General features: G+C 51.0%; 1 protein-coding gene across 1 annotated transcript in view; it reads left to right on the top strand.

Annotated features, from left to right (window-relative positions):
* Nucleotides 1–14,049, top strand: part of PRDM5 (PR/SET domain 5) — a 66,639-nt gene that overhangs the window by 11,442 nt on the left and 41,148 nt on the right. The window contains exons 3-9 of the mRNA XM_006105925.3: nucleotides 815–989; nucleotides 2,873–3,047; nucleotides 4,201–4,293; nucleotides 4,499–4,620; nucleotides 7,180–7,259; nucleotides 10,658–10,742; nucleotides 11,934–12,091. Of these exons, the coding sequence (XP_006105987.1) occupies nucleotides 815–989; nucleotides 2,873–3,047; nucleotides 4,201–4,293; nucleotides 4,499–4,620; nucleotides 7,180–7,259; nucleotides 10,658–10,742; nucleotides 11,934–12,091 (888 nt within the window). The remainder of the gene's footprint in view (nucleotides 1–814; nucleotides 990–2,872; nucleotides 3,048–4,200; nucleotides 4,294–4,498; nucleotides 4,621–7,179; nucleotides 7,260–10,657; nucleotides 10,743–11,933; nucleotides 12,092–14,049) is intronic.

The raw sequence follows: 14,049 nt of genomic DNA, 5'->3' as shown, positions 1-14,049 counted from the left end.
GCAGAGCCAGCAGACAGTCCCAGTCTTTGAAGCACCGTCAGCGCTCTCCCGAACCACAGCTGGCCAGTGCTCCTGCTAGCGGACCAGGCAGCAGACCCTGTGCTCAGAGATGGCCAGCGTGCAGATACCCCGGGGCTTCCGGGGCCTCCCTCCCCTGTCTGTTAGGGGGTAAGATTTCCCTTGCGGTGATTAGCCATCCTTTCAGCCCCATTGGTTTCTGTCATCTGGAATTTTCTGAGAAGCATTGGTGCGTGTGTGAGACTTTGTTTACCCCTCCCTCTGCCCGTGAGGTGGGGTTTGTGCCACGGGGACCCAGATGATGCTCTGAGCACCCAGGTACCACGTCTTTTTGCTGTTCCCGGTTTCAGGGGTTTGGTGTGTGCTGAGACTTGAAAGTTCGTTTTTCTTCCGGTTTTGCATGAAACGTTATTCAACATGACTTCATTGATATGTCCTCGCTCCCTGTCTGGGTGCAGGAAGGACACTCACTTAGCAAGGTCCTTCCTGATGCGTTTACGGGCCTCAGGGCAGCCGGCACAGGCCAATTAATGATGCGCCAGTCACTTTCAGAAGATTAAACAGTTACCCTCATTTTATTTGATGTCTATAAGTGTCACCGTCTATAACATATGTTTGTATTTTGTGTGAAGGTGACTGAATATTGTCAGTTTCCCTTTTCAGTATCCAGACTAACGGACATAAAAACAGTAATAGTCCCTTTTCAGGGTGCTCGGCCCCCCAGCCTCTACAATGACTTCTTAATTCCTGCCGGAACTTCCCCGATTTCCACTGAGCTGTGTTGGTCATGCAACAGGAAGGAGAAAACATTTTCTACCTGGCGGTTGAAGACATAGAGTCAGACACAGAGCTGCTGATCGGCTACCTGGACAGTGACATGGAGGCCGACGAGGAGGAGCCACAGACCCCGCCGATGGCCCTGGAGGGGGGAGGCCACCTCGCTCAAGGGGAGTCCACCCCTGGCAGGACAGGTACGACCTCGCCTCAGCGACCCAGCGGACGGAAGTGGAGGAGAAACAGAACTGGGGTGAATGGTGGTTGCAAAATGGAGCTAGCTTTGCCAGCACTGCCCTTGGGGGTGCCCAGCTGTGCGCCCAGCTTTCTGCCAGCAGGAGGATGCTGGAGGTGGTGACAGGTGTGCCCTGCATCATGGCCAAGGTCACAGGAAGCCCCACTCTCCTGGGTGCACGGGGGGAGCAGGAGGGAGAACTTCAGCTCTAGCCCTGCACCTGCCTTGTGACCTGGCAGGTCTCTGGGTCTCTGAGACTTTATCTTCCTTGTCCTGGGACATGCTGTAATTGTGTCCATTACTTAAATACGTCTCCTACTTCTGTGTTACCGCCCCTATTGTTCTTTAGTTAACAAAATAGCAATTTCCATTATTTTTGTGAAGAGAATCAAAATTAATAGATTTTAAAACATACAAATTAAGTACTTACATTGTTGCTATTTTTATTTAGAATAAAACTCCAAACCAAAACAACCAACCAATCAATAAATAACAGAAGCTGCCCTGGCCGACGTGGCTCAGTGTTTGGTGCACTGACTCACGCACCAAAGGGTAGAGGATTCAATTCCTGGTCGTGGGCACTTACCTGGGTGGCAGGTTTGATCCTAGGCCAATCAGGGCACGTGTGTGTTTCTCTCACATCCAAGTTTCTCTCTCTCTCTCTCTCTCTCTCTCTCTCTCTCTCTCTTCCTCCCTCCCTCCCTCCATCCCTTTCACTCTCTAAAAATCAATGGAAAAAATATCTTCGGGTGAGATTAAAAAATAATAATCCTATATCATAAAAGCCTAATATGCAAATCAACCGAAAGGCGAAACAACCGGTGGAACGACTGGTTGCTATGCTGCACACTGACCACCAGGGGCAGATGCTCAATGCAGGAACTGCCCCCAGCCCGGCCAAGGGTGCCAGCAGGGGCCCCTCGATCACCCCGCCGGTTGCCCCACAGATCAGCCCTGATCGCTGGCCAGGCCAAGAGACCCTACCTGTGCATGAATTTTGTGCACCAGGCCTCTAGTAAAAGATAAAGAGAAACAAAGGAAACTGCTCAGATGTCTAACAAGGAAGAGCTTTGTTAAACAAATTATGGAATCTTCACGTAAAACAACTCATTTTTTTTTTTTACTTTTCCATGTTAAATGGAAAAAAAGAGCAACATATAACATTGCATGTGAAGTGTGATCATCCATGTAGCTCTTTCTAGGCTGAGTGCAACATATGAAGGCACAGAACCGTCAGAAATGGATGGAGTGCTTGTCTCTTCCTGCCTGGGTGGTTGGTGAATTTTATTTGCTTCAGATTTTCTGCATTTTCTACATATACGCTCAGTTGATAATCAGACACAATATGTAAGTTAAATGCACGCTCGGGCAGAGCTGTAGTGGCGGGCAGGATGGCCAGCAGCAACGGGGTCTCCCTGGCCTGCTATCAGGGCCTGTCACGTAGGCGTGACATTCCCCTTGCGGATGCAGCATAGTCCTCAGCTGGACAGTCTCTTCATGTATCTAAACATGAGCTTGAGGTGACCCGTTTTGGGGGAACCTGCCCCCCTTTGTAACGTACCACTAGCTCCCTGCCGTGAACAGTTAACATTGCAGGGAAAGAGAAACAGGACTTTGTAATAACTTGGTACAACACAAGTGAAATTATTTTTAAAAAAACGATATTTTTCTCTCTAGTCACACTTCCTATTATTTTTCACGGGCAACACTGTTCCTGTTCATAGAGACGAGACGAATGTTCAGTTCTGATCCCAGGCAGCACCGCTGATGTGGTTTTAAAACGTGGGGCGACCTGAGAGCTCTTCTCGTTCTAGTCCGGTAACCTGTGCCCTTGTGACCGCGCAGGCTGCCGCGGCTGCGGCGAAGACCACGCCTGTCCCCAGTGCGAGTCCAGCTTCCCCAGCGAGGAGGTCCTGGCCGAGCACCTGCACGCGCTGCACCGGACGCCCGACGGGGAGAAGGAGTTCAAGTGCAAGCCCTGCGGGAAGAAGTTCCCCGTGCGCCAGGCCCTGCAGAGACAGTGCGTACGCAGAGCGCAGCTCTGACCCAGGGACCCTGGCTCCCCGTGGTTCTAACTGCGTGTGTGTGTGTGTGTGTGTGTGTGTGTGTGTGTGTGGCAGACGGGGGGGGCGGGGGGGGCAGGTCAGAGCTCCCAGGGTCACTGTCATTCACTCATCTCCCTGTAGTGTGTTGGCGTTTGAAACATCCCGGTTGTGAATTTAACTAGTGAACATGGCTTATGCAAACCAGTATTTGTCCATTCGCCAACTTGCCGTTCACGCCCCAGCTCATTGGTTTACTAATCTGAACTTAGACACGCAAATCACGGTGGGTGCGTGGAGGTGACAGGCCACGCCTCAGTGGTCTGTGTGGATGTTCCTGCTGAAACCAGGGCGACGCGAGTGTGGGACACCCAGAGCTCAGAGCACAAGGAAGGCAGGGACGGTGCGGACGCTGCTGCTTCCCAGCCACTTTGAGGAGTCACTTCCGTGAATGTGTGAGGCCATGGCGCTGAGATGGCATACGTGGTCCCACCCATCGCTCCGCACCCTCTGTCACCTGATGGACATGTCAGCAGCATGTAACACTGTTCTTTCACTTTAGCATTTTACAGGATCAGGGATTACTACTAGTGAAAGTGAGAGAGTAGATGCATGCATTCGGGAACGTTTATTTTGAACAGAGCGTCATTTGCACGTGAGCAAGAACGCCCCAGCATAGGGTTAGGGTTTTATTCGTTCATTGACGTGAAATTCTGACATTGGCCACGTTTCTTAGTCACTGCCCGCTGTTATACACATCCGCTTTACACATCCGCTTTGGCTTGTGAAACGTGAGAGGAAGATGTCTGCCCAATATGTTAAATTTTTATACTAACAAGAGATGAAGCATTTGGAAATTCTATTACAGGCTCTTACACACACATACACACACACACACACACACACACACACACACTGGCTGCACACTTTAAACAGAGGTTAAGACTGCATTCCGGTCAGCTTTTATTGAGTTTGGTCTTATATATCCTACACCTGAGCTGGCTCTTACAGTTAAGTTAGGGTCTCCTCCCAGTCTTAAAGGGCCACAGACGAGTGGGAAGAGAGCGCGCTCCCTGACTGTTCAGAGAGAGGCGATTTCATGCATCTCTGTTCCTTGTCTTTCCTCCTCAGTGCTCTTCAGTGCCCGGCCAAAGGCAGCCCGAAGGACTCCCCCCGAAGCTTCCAGTGCTCCGCCTGCAATGTGCCCTTCAGCTCGGCGCCCAGGTGTGTGTGGGTGAGCAGAGGGCTGTGAGGCACGGGGTTCCCGCGGGTCACTGTGGAGTGCACGCGTCAGGCCTCTTCGTGGCTCTGTGTCCCGGGCTCCAGACCTGAAACGCTGTCCTTTCTGCCCAGTAATGCACGCGGTGACCCCGGCCCGGGCTGGGGCACGCGCTCAAAGCCACCTCCGGCCCCTCTCCCTGCCCCGCAGCTGCGAGCAGCACCAGGAGACGTGCAGGGGCAAAGCCAGGTTCGTGTGCAAGGCCGGCAGCTGTGGGAAGCGGCTGAAGAGCAGGGATGCCCTGAGGAGACACCAGGAAAACGTCCACGCGGGTGAGGGGTCCTGGAGGGGACTGTCCCCTCCCGGCCGAGCCGACCATCTGTCCACAGCTGTCTGTCTGTCTGTCTGTCTGCAGCCCCTCTGTCTGTCGCTGTGGAGTGGACAGCTGGCCTTCCCTCCATGTGTGTGCGGACAGGCGTTCCCTTCCCCCGACACTTTCTTTTCCAAGTCGATTTCGGCAGAATTTGTCGTTTTCCTGCCTAAGTCCATCTGCCTTCTTATCCTTAAAGGAAAATTCCGCTTTTTAACGCTTCTCTTCTCCTCTGTTGGGGAGAATGACCGGCTGCCTTGTGCCGTGGGGGTTGACTGACTGTTTGGATGCGGACAGCAGATGCCATTGGATTCTTCCGATGGCTGGGTAAACAGCGACGCAGGCGTGAGAGGCGACCGTCATGGGGTTGCATCCGCCTGGCACCTGCTGACTGTTTTGGTTCAGGGACCGAATGCACTGCACTGAGCCAAGCAGACCCCACACCCTCAGAGCTCGCTTTCCTCCCCGGGAGGCGTGTCCTTAGAGGAGGGGGCGGTCCCCGGAGCCCCTACTGCACCCACACTTCCTCCAGGGCATGCTGCTGCCTCGGCTTCTGGGAAGTGGGTGGCATGTCTTTCTGATACGAGGAAACTGGATTTGTTGTCCCCGACCCTCGCATTCAGGAGAGAAGGGTGATCGGGGTCAGCCTCAATGTCCCTGTTTGTGCCTTGTCTCTAATGCTGACACGCTGGGTCCTGGCTGCTCGTGTGAGCGAGTGAGCTGGCACTTCCACCTGGTCTGGGCTGCCCTTCAGGTGTGAGCTGCGTGTGAGTCCCCTCGAGTGTGAGCTGCATTGTGTGTGAGCCCCCTCGGGTGTGAGCTGCATTGTGTGTGAGCTCCTTCAGGTATGAGCTGCGTGGGAGCCCTGGTGGAGGAAGGACTGGCCTGGAAACAGAGCTTCCGGATGCCCATGCATCTGTGGCCCTTTAAGGTTGTTAATAGTCCCTAATTTAACTGTACGAGCCAGCTCAGCAAAAGTGTCTTTGGTGTAGAATATATAATACTAAAGACAATAAAATCTGACTGGAATGCAGTTTTAACCTCTGTTAAAGTGCACAGCCCTTGAGTGTTTTTAAGATCCTATAATAGGATTTCCAAATGCTTAATCTCGTTATTATAAAATTTTAACATATTTAAGTTTTACATTTTGAGCAGAAGTTTCCATCCGCAGGGCTGTGCTGTCCCTTTCCTGGAGGGCGTGCGTGGGTCTGAGGAAGCTGCGTTGTCTGCACTCCTTGCTCCTGGCTCTGCATGGCCCGCCTTCATGATCCGTGTCGAGCTGTCGGGTGTAACACGCTCTTCTTTTCTCCGTCTCCGTCTGTGATGTGTTACAGCAAATCTTTCTTGTCGTTCGTGAAGTGAGTCTGCGGCGTAAGTGAAAAGCCAGATGCTGAAACACCTCTGGGACCGTGCGTTCCCGCCGTCACCGGGCGGGCGGCCTCCAGCCTGGGCTCCCCTAGCCCCGGCTCTGAGGCGGCTCGTCACTGGCCTTGGGTGTTATAATCCTTCTCGTCTGGAAGCTCCTGGCGGTTTTGTAGGAAAGCGTTTATGAAGCGAAGTGTTTGTTTTGCTCTGCAGCAGGTCATGGGAAATGTGGGGCTTACTGTGCAGCCAGAGGTCGCCGTGCCCACCCTTCGCTGGGCCTGGCACCCCGTCTGTCTCCTTCTGAGCCTCTCTTGCTTCTTCCTTTCCTCTGTGGCCGGCACAGACTTTTGGGGAAAGGATATTCCATCTTGAGAGCAGTGTCCACACAGGGCGGTGGGATCCTTTGCTGGGAAGGCTGGTATCCCAGGAGAGAGACAGTCTCCCTGCTGTTACACTGATGGCGACAGATGGCCCTTTTAGGGATATGAGTTGAAGATGCTGAGAACAGAGAGAAGCTGAGTTGTTTTTTTAATATATTTTTATTGATTTCAGAGAGGAAGGGAGAGGGAGAGAGAGAGACAAAAACATTGATTGGCAGCCTCCAGCACACCCCCCTACTGGGGATGGAGCCTGCAACCCAGGCTTGTGCCCTTGACCTGGGACTCGTTGGTCCTTAGGCTGACGCTCTATCCACTGAGCCAAACTGGCTAGGGTGGGCCCTGAATATTTTTGAAAATGGAATCTGCAAGTCAGGTATCAGATTTGCCTGAAAACAGGAAAACTGAAGTAGTGTACAGGCTAGTGTTGGCTTGGTAGGAGCTGATGTCCTTGAACCTAGGGATGCTGGGAGGGTGGAGAGAACCTTCAGGGTCACCCAGGACAAAGCGGAGCGAAGGTGCCGACTCCCTTAGCCCCCTTCCCACCTTTCCCCTTCACCCAGATCCTGTGGATGCTAACTGAGATTTTGTATTTATGGGCAATAGCATTTATCTCCATTCTCAGGTGAATAGTCATAAACTGTCCCCCGATTTCTTCTGGGAGGAGCTAGGACTCCAGTTCTAGGAGGAAGATGAGAAGACGTGAAGAGGAAACACCGAGAAACTCTACTTCCGATGCTCCTCATTTCGCTCTTGGTGGTGTTTTGTTTCTCTTTCAGGGGATCCTAAGAAAAAGCTCATCTGTTCCGTGTGCAATAAAAAGTGTTCCTCAGCGTCCAGCCTACAGGAGCACAGGAAGGTCAGTGGGATAAAGATGAGCGCCCATCGGAGCGCCCGATTTTTTTAGTCATGTATGGTGTCTGCCGTGTACATCTAAGTTGATTTTTTTTTAATATTGTCATTGATTTCAATACAAACATTGTAAAATGAAAGACCGGGATGTAGAAGAGTAACCTCGTCCAAAGAATATTCTGAGCTATTGTTCAGAATCAGTAGACGGAGTTCCTGAATATTTCCTTCTCCTACAAGCTTGATCCTGGCTGCTTGTTCAGGTCTTGGTAGATCTCGATCCTAGCTGGTGGGGGTGGAGAACAGCACCCACGTTGTCGCTAAGGATATTAATGTCACTGATGAGCTCGAGGTGGCATTTGCTTCGAGCCTCTGACTTAGTCCTTTTGAAGCCATAGGCAGCTTTGACCGATCCACATGGTTGGGGACATCTGATGTCTAGTAGAGGTTGGTTGCAGTATTTCACATTGCCAGTAGGTGGTGCTTTAAGACGATGCCGAATTACGTTTTCGTCTAGGGCAGTGGTTCTCAACCTGTGGGTCGCGACCCCTTTGGCGGTCGAACGACCCTTTCACAGGGGTCGCCTAAGACCATCCTGCATATCAGATATTTATATTATGATTCATAACAGTAGCAAAATTACAGTTATGAAGTAGCAACGAAAATAATTTTATGGTTGGGTCACAACATGAGGAACTGTATTTAAAGGGCCAGAAGGTTGAGAACCACTGGTAGTGTAATAGCCTACATTACTGTATACTATCCTATATTCCAATAAGATATACTCTGATCCTTATTTTTAAAAAAATATATTTTTATTGATTTCAAAGAGGAAGGGAGAGGGAAAGAGAGAGAGAAACATCAATAATGAGAAAGAATTATTCATGCCCTGACCAGGAATCGAACCATGACCTCCTGGTTCTTAAGTCAACACTCAACTGCTGAGCCATGCCAGCCGGGCTGTGATCCTTCTTGAAAATTACTTAGTTTGGGATTGAAATTAGTGTTATTACCCCCCGCCCGATATCAATGGACATTTATGTACATGACCTAACGTTAGGCATAAATAAATAGAATTACTTATCATTTTCACTTTAAATCTGGTTGTTTTCTTAAACCTTTTTAGGAGTTTTGAAAATAGTTTTGGCCTGAATTTTCCACTATAAAGAAGATATTTAATGCAAAATTGCTTTCATACGCAGTGAATACTTTCTATTTTATAATTTGGGTAATATCAGTTTAACTCAACCTTTAAAAGTGTTTCATGATTCAGGAGCCATGAGAGTTAAAAATATACAAATATGATTATTATTCTGCAGTATTTTAAGTTTCCATTTTATAAATGCATTAATCATTTTTATGTTGTAGATTCTAGTAAAAGTTTAGCATTAAAAATGAAAATAAATACGATTTCATTTATGTGTGGCTGAGAAGGCATCTCATCTTTCTTAGAGCATTTTGCCATTATAAAGGGCATTATTCATGTGTTACAGAAACATAGTTTAAGAATATGGACCTGTACTTACTTTCTTTAAGTAAACAGTGCATGCTGTACCCTTGCTCCTGTGGGTGGGCCTCGGGTGGTGGAAAAGACTGCCTTCCAGATGTCCCAGGCAGGGTCTCTGCACCACGTGGTCCTGGCCGTGGGAGTGCTGTGCGACCCGCCCGGCTTTCCGAGGGCCCTGGAGCTCTCTGACCCCGCCCATCCACTGACCAGATTAGATGCCCTGCATCCAGGGGTGCAAGTCAGACAAGTGGGACGGCATCGTCTGCTTCTACTTGTTTCTCTCCCTTTTCCCTGCTTTTCCCAACTCCCTTGGCCGACTCACCAAGAGTCAGCTCTGACCAAAGCGAAAGGTGGCTGTCAGCCTCCGACCTGCCATTCGTCGTGCTCAGAAATGTAGGCCAAGACTGCAGCCCTGGGTACTGTGTCCCCCACTATGCACTGCCATCCGTGTTCCCCTCATGGCTCACCAAAGCACTTCCATCCGTGTTCCCCTAATGGCTCACCACGCACTGCCATCCGTGTTCCCCTCATTGCTCACCATGCACTGCCATCTGTGTTCCCCTCATTGCTCACCACGCACTGCCATCCGTGTTCCCCTCATTGCTCACCACGCACTGCCATCCGTGTTCCCCTCATTGCTCACCACACACTGCCATCCGTGTTCCCCTCATTGCTCACCATGCACTGCCATCCGTGTTCCCCTCGTTGCTCACCATGCACTGCCATCCGTGTTCCCCTCATTGCTCACCACACACTGCCATCCGTGTTCCCCTCATTGCTCACCACGCACTGCCATCGTGTTCCCCTCATTGCTCACCACACACTGCCATCCGTGTTCCCCTCATTGCTCACCACACACTGTCATCCGTGTTCCCCTCATTGCTCACCACACACTGCCATCCGTGTTCCCCTCATTGCTCACCACACACTGCCATCCGTGTTCCCCTCATTGCTCACCATGCACCGCCATCCGTGTTCCCCTCATTGCTCACCACGCACTGCCATCCGTGTTCCCCTCATTGCTCACCACGCACTGCCATCCGTGCCTGGTCAGGACTTCACCGTGACCTTCCTCTCTGTCAGGGCCCAGCAGCTCTGCTATTATAACACACTGTGTGATGCTTTACAGAAAGGCTAGCTTTACTATGCACTAGGTAGGTCAGCAGTATTACATAGTTAAACAGTGTGCAATCTTATTTTCTTTTAACTAGAGGCCCGATGCACAAAATTCAGGCCAGGGGCCTCTGCTGCTTCTGCCACGACTTCACCCGCCACAGCTTTGTCCAGAAGGAGGGATATCTGGAAGGGCACCTGGTCTAATTAGCATATTATGCTTTTATTATTATAGATGACGTAGTTTTACTAATTAACTTAGGCTCATTGCAATCTTCTATATAATAAAAGCCTAAGTGACCGTTACGGAGGAAGAACCAGAATGACCGGTAGCTATGATGCGCACTGACCACGGGGACTGGGGGACGGGGGCAAGCAGACACTCCACTCAGGAGCTGCCCCCTGGTAGTCAGTGTGCTTCCACAGGGGAAACCCGTGCTCAGCCAGAAGCTGGGCTCATGGCTGGCGAGCGCAGCAGCGGTGGTGGGAGCCTCTCCTGCCTCCACAGCAGCGCTAAGGAGCAGTGAGCAGGCAGGTGGTAAGGAGGGAGGGGTCCAGGACTGTGAGTGGGCGCAGGCAGGGCTGAGGGACACCCCACCCCACAGTACATGAAATTTTGTGCACTGGGCCTCTAGTTTTAATATACATAGGATAGAATGAACAGATTAGGTCTGAATTATAATATATAGTTTGGATTATTGCCGTAGCAACTCCCGCATGTTTATACTTTTATTTGAGCTCTATAAAATGTATGTGGCTTTGACAGTTGTCGATTTAACCTTTTGCAGATCCATGAGATATTTGATTGTCAGGAATGTATGAAGAAATTCATTTCGGCGAATCAGCTAAAGCGTCATATGATCACCCACTCAGGTAAAATACGTATTTTTAACTTTCTGTTGAGATCACTACCGATGTTTGCCTTGTCACTCAGGAGCGCTGAGAGGGGTCGGCAGGAGGCCTGGCTGTCGGTTGTGGCGCAGCCATTCCCTAGCCGTGCGGTTTTGAACAAGTTACTTAACTTCGCTGGACCTCAGCCTGTCTATGGAGCCAGGGTGATTCCGAAGGTCTTCCAAGCCCCCCTTTAGTTTGTTCCTCGGTCCTGCTTGAGCCTCAGCCTCTGTATTCTTCATCTGTGACATGGGGCACTGGTTCGGACGCTTCACAGCTGCCGGGAAGGGAAAGGAGCTGGTTTCTGTCTGTAATCTGCAGAGGGCCTGACCCGGGGACCGAGGCCGCGGCCGCAGCCCCTGCATCTCGAGATGGGTTTCCTGTCTCACTGAGGTCCCGGTAAACGTTAGTGAGACGCTCAGACATCCACTTTGAGGATGTTAGTTTTTAAAGCCGTAGTCTCAGTGCAAGCACGTTTGCATCAGAAAGGGGTCTGTGATACAGATTTTTTAAAAGCCAGCTCTGAGGATGATCTGTGCTTTGTGAGGTCTCTTTCTGGAGTTCAGGAAGTTGGTAACGTGAGGCCATGAAGGTCACAGTGTCGCTGAATGTCCACTTTGTTAGGAGATAGAGACAGATGTTTTGTCAAATGAACCTGAGAGGTTGGGAACGGGTGCCCCTCAGAAGGGCTTTGTGAGAAATAAACAGCATCTTCCTATCTCGTTGTCAGCATGAGGAGTGTGAGCACAGGGGTTCCAGGGCCGCCTTGGGGCGTGGTGTCTCCTGGGCCGGACACCCGGCCAAGCAGGAGGTGGGTCTGTCCTTTAAGTCCTCGTGTCCATCATGGCCAGGCCACGCCTCGCGCCGGAGTGTGGCCCTGATGGTAGCTCGCACCTATTGGCGGGTTTTCCTCTTGGAAGTGGGATTTCTTCATTGGACTTTAATTGTCTTTATATCTAAGCTCTTCGCACCATCAGTTTACGAAGCCGGTCTCTACGAACCAGCTCCACTTCCTGGCGAGCAGGCCCGTCAGCACCGGTGGGCGGCGGTGGGGGCCCTGCCGGCGCTTCCATCGCGTTTCAGTGTCGTTCCCGTGAGGAATCCTGGGAGGGGAGGCTGTTTTTGCTCCTTCGCTTCACGTCGATCTGAGGGGTCTACACTCCCTCTCCGCAGAGAAACGGCCCTATCGCTGCGAGATTTGCAACAAATCCTTCAAGCGGCTGGACCAGGTGGGCGCCCACAAGGTGATCCACAGCGAGGACAAGCCCTACAAGTGCAAGCGCTGCGGGAAGGGCTTCGCCCACCGGAACGTGTACAAGAACCACAAGAAGGTAACGCTGCTATGGCCCCCGTCTTCCCGATGTGCTGCCCTGATTTCTGGTCGTTTCTCCTTGAAGCCGTTTCTGTTCATCAGGGGCCGGCCGTTCCTGGAACAGCAGGAGGAGGCTGTGCTGTGGCTGAGCCCTCACTCGGGCCGTGGCCTGGGGACCCCGTTTCTATCTCCCACCCTCTGAGACCGCTCTCTGAACACGCAGAGGGTCCTCCGTCCTCTGTTCTGAACGGCACTAGTCACACAGGCTTCCTCCTCCTCCTCCTCCTCCCTCTGAGGCGGGACACGCTGCTCACGTTCCCTTCCACATTCCCTCCCTTGCGGCACGGGTGCCGTCTGCGCACAGGTCTGCCTCAGGCTCTCCACACGCCCGGGTCCCTCCCAGGGCCTGGCCGGAGCCCTGGCTGGTCCCCTCCTGTCTTCTCTGTGTCAGCCCCAACGGTGACCTCTGCCACCAACTCTCTCCTGATGAATCCCGGCGGATTTGCTTCTTGAATCCAAGCTTCAGACCCGCACTTAGGGCCGCTTGCTTGACCCACAACTGGGCATCTCTCTGACCCGATGCATTTCGCATGTCCCGGGAGGACCTTTTCCTGCCTTTTGCCCCCGTAACCTCTCTCTTGGAGTTTCCTGGTTTTGTTCCTTTAGTTTTAGCCCCTTTGTGGAATGAGAAGGAAGTTCTTTTTTTAAAATATATTTTTATTGTTTTTTTTACAGAGAGGAAGGGAGAGGGATAGAGAGTTAGAAACATCGATGAGAGAGAAACATCGATCAGTTGCCTCCTGCACAACCCCTACTGGGGATGTGCCCGCAACCCAGGTACATGCCCTTGACCAGAATCGAACCTGGGACCCTTCAGTCCGCAGGCCGACGCTCTATCCACTGAGCCAAACTGGTCAGGGCGAGAAGGCAGTTCTTAAAGCTTCTCTCCTCTGCCTGATCCCACCCCTTCACAGTCAGACGCTGTGTTACCATCCTGCTGACTGCTTGGCATCACGGTCATGCCCATCAAGGAGGCTTCTCATCTCCCCACCTCCCACTGCCTTCCCTGCTGCCAGGTGAGCGTCCCCGAGCTCACCTGATCCGCCCCTCTGGGCTCTCGTGTTATTAGCAGATCCCAGTGCCGGGTGAGTCAGAGCACACACCTCCTCCCCGTCCCCCCACCCCCCATCATTTTGACCTCAGCAGCTTCCTGTCCTCACTCTGCCCACCACACCTGGAACAGCTGACCTTGGTCCTCATTGGTGTGACTAACCCCCCTTCCCTTCCTCCTCCCAATAGGACTTGCTTCAAGCTGTCATCCCTCAGTTTTCTCTGTTGATTTTTGTTTGCGTTTCCTACACTTTCCGCAAGTTCTTGTTTCGGAATGTTCGGTTCTATCTTACCTACCTTCTGTATATAATAGGTAATGTTTGCATTGAATTCAGAAAATTTGTCCAAAGAGACTCAACATCTCAGAAATGTCTGTTAACATGTATTTGTGGTGTAATAAATATTTGCTTATTGATTTTGGTTGATGGAAGCGTGCTGTTAAGGGTCATGTATATACTATCTTTTAAAATAATTCGTTACTTTTTCCCCACTTGCAATTTTCCATTGGATTTATACAGTTGACCTTGAACAATGTGGAGGTTAGGGGCGCCGACCCCCCCCAATAGTCGAAACTCTTGTATAAATTTGACTCGCCCCAAAACTTCAATGCTGAGAGCCCACTGCTGACAGGAAGCCTGACAGATCACATAAACAGTCGGTTAACACAGCCTTTGTATGTTATATGCATTGTACACTGTATTATTTCCATAAAGTGAGACAATGAAACGCATAGACATGAAAAGAAAAAGTTAAGAAAACCATAAGGAAACAAAAGTACATTTACAGTATTTACTGAAAAAAAAAAACACAAAACAAAACAAAATAAAAAAAAAACCCGCCTGTAAGTGGACCCACACCGTCCAAACC

Source organism: Myotis lucifugus, unplaced genomic scaffold, assembly GCF_000147115.1.
Source record: "Myotis lucifugus unplaced genomic scaffold, Myoluc2.0 scaffold_736, whole genome shotgun sequence".
In the NCBI taxonomy this organism is placed as follows: domain Eukaryota; kingdom Metazoa; phylum Chordata; class Mammalia; order Chiroptera; family Vespertilionidae; genus Myotis; species Myotis lucifugus.
Note: the sequence above shows the minus strand (reverse complement) of the source record. Positions and strands in the feature narration are given on the sequence as shown.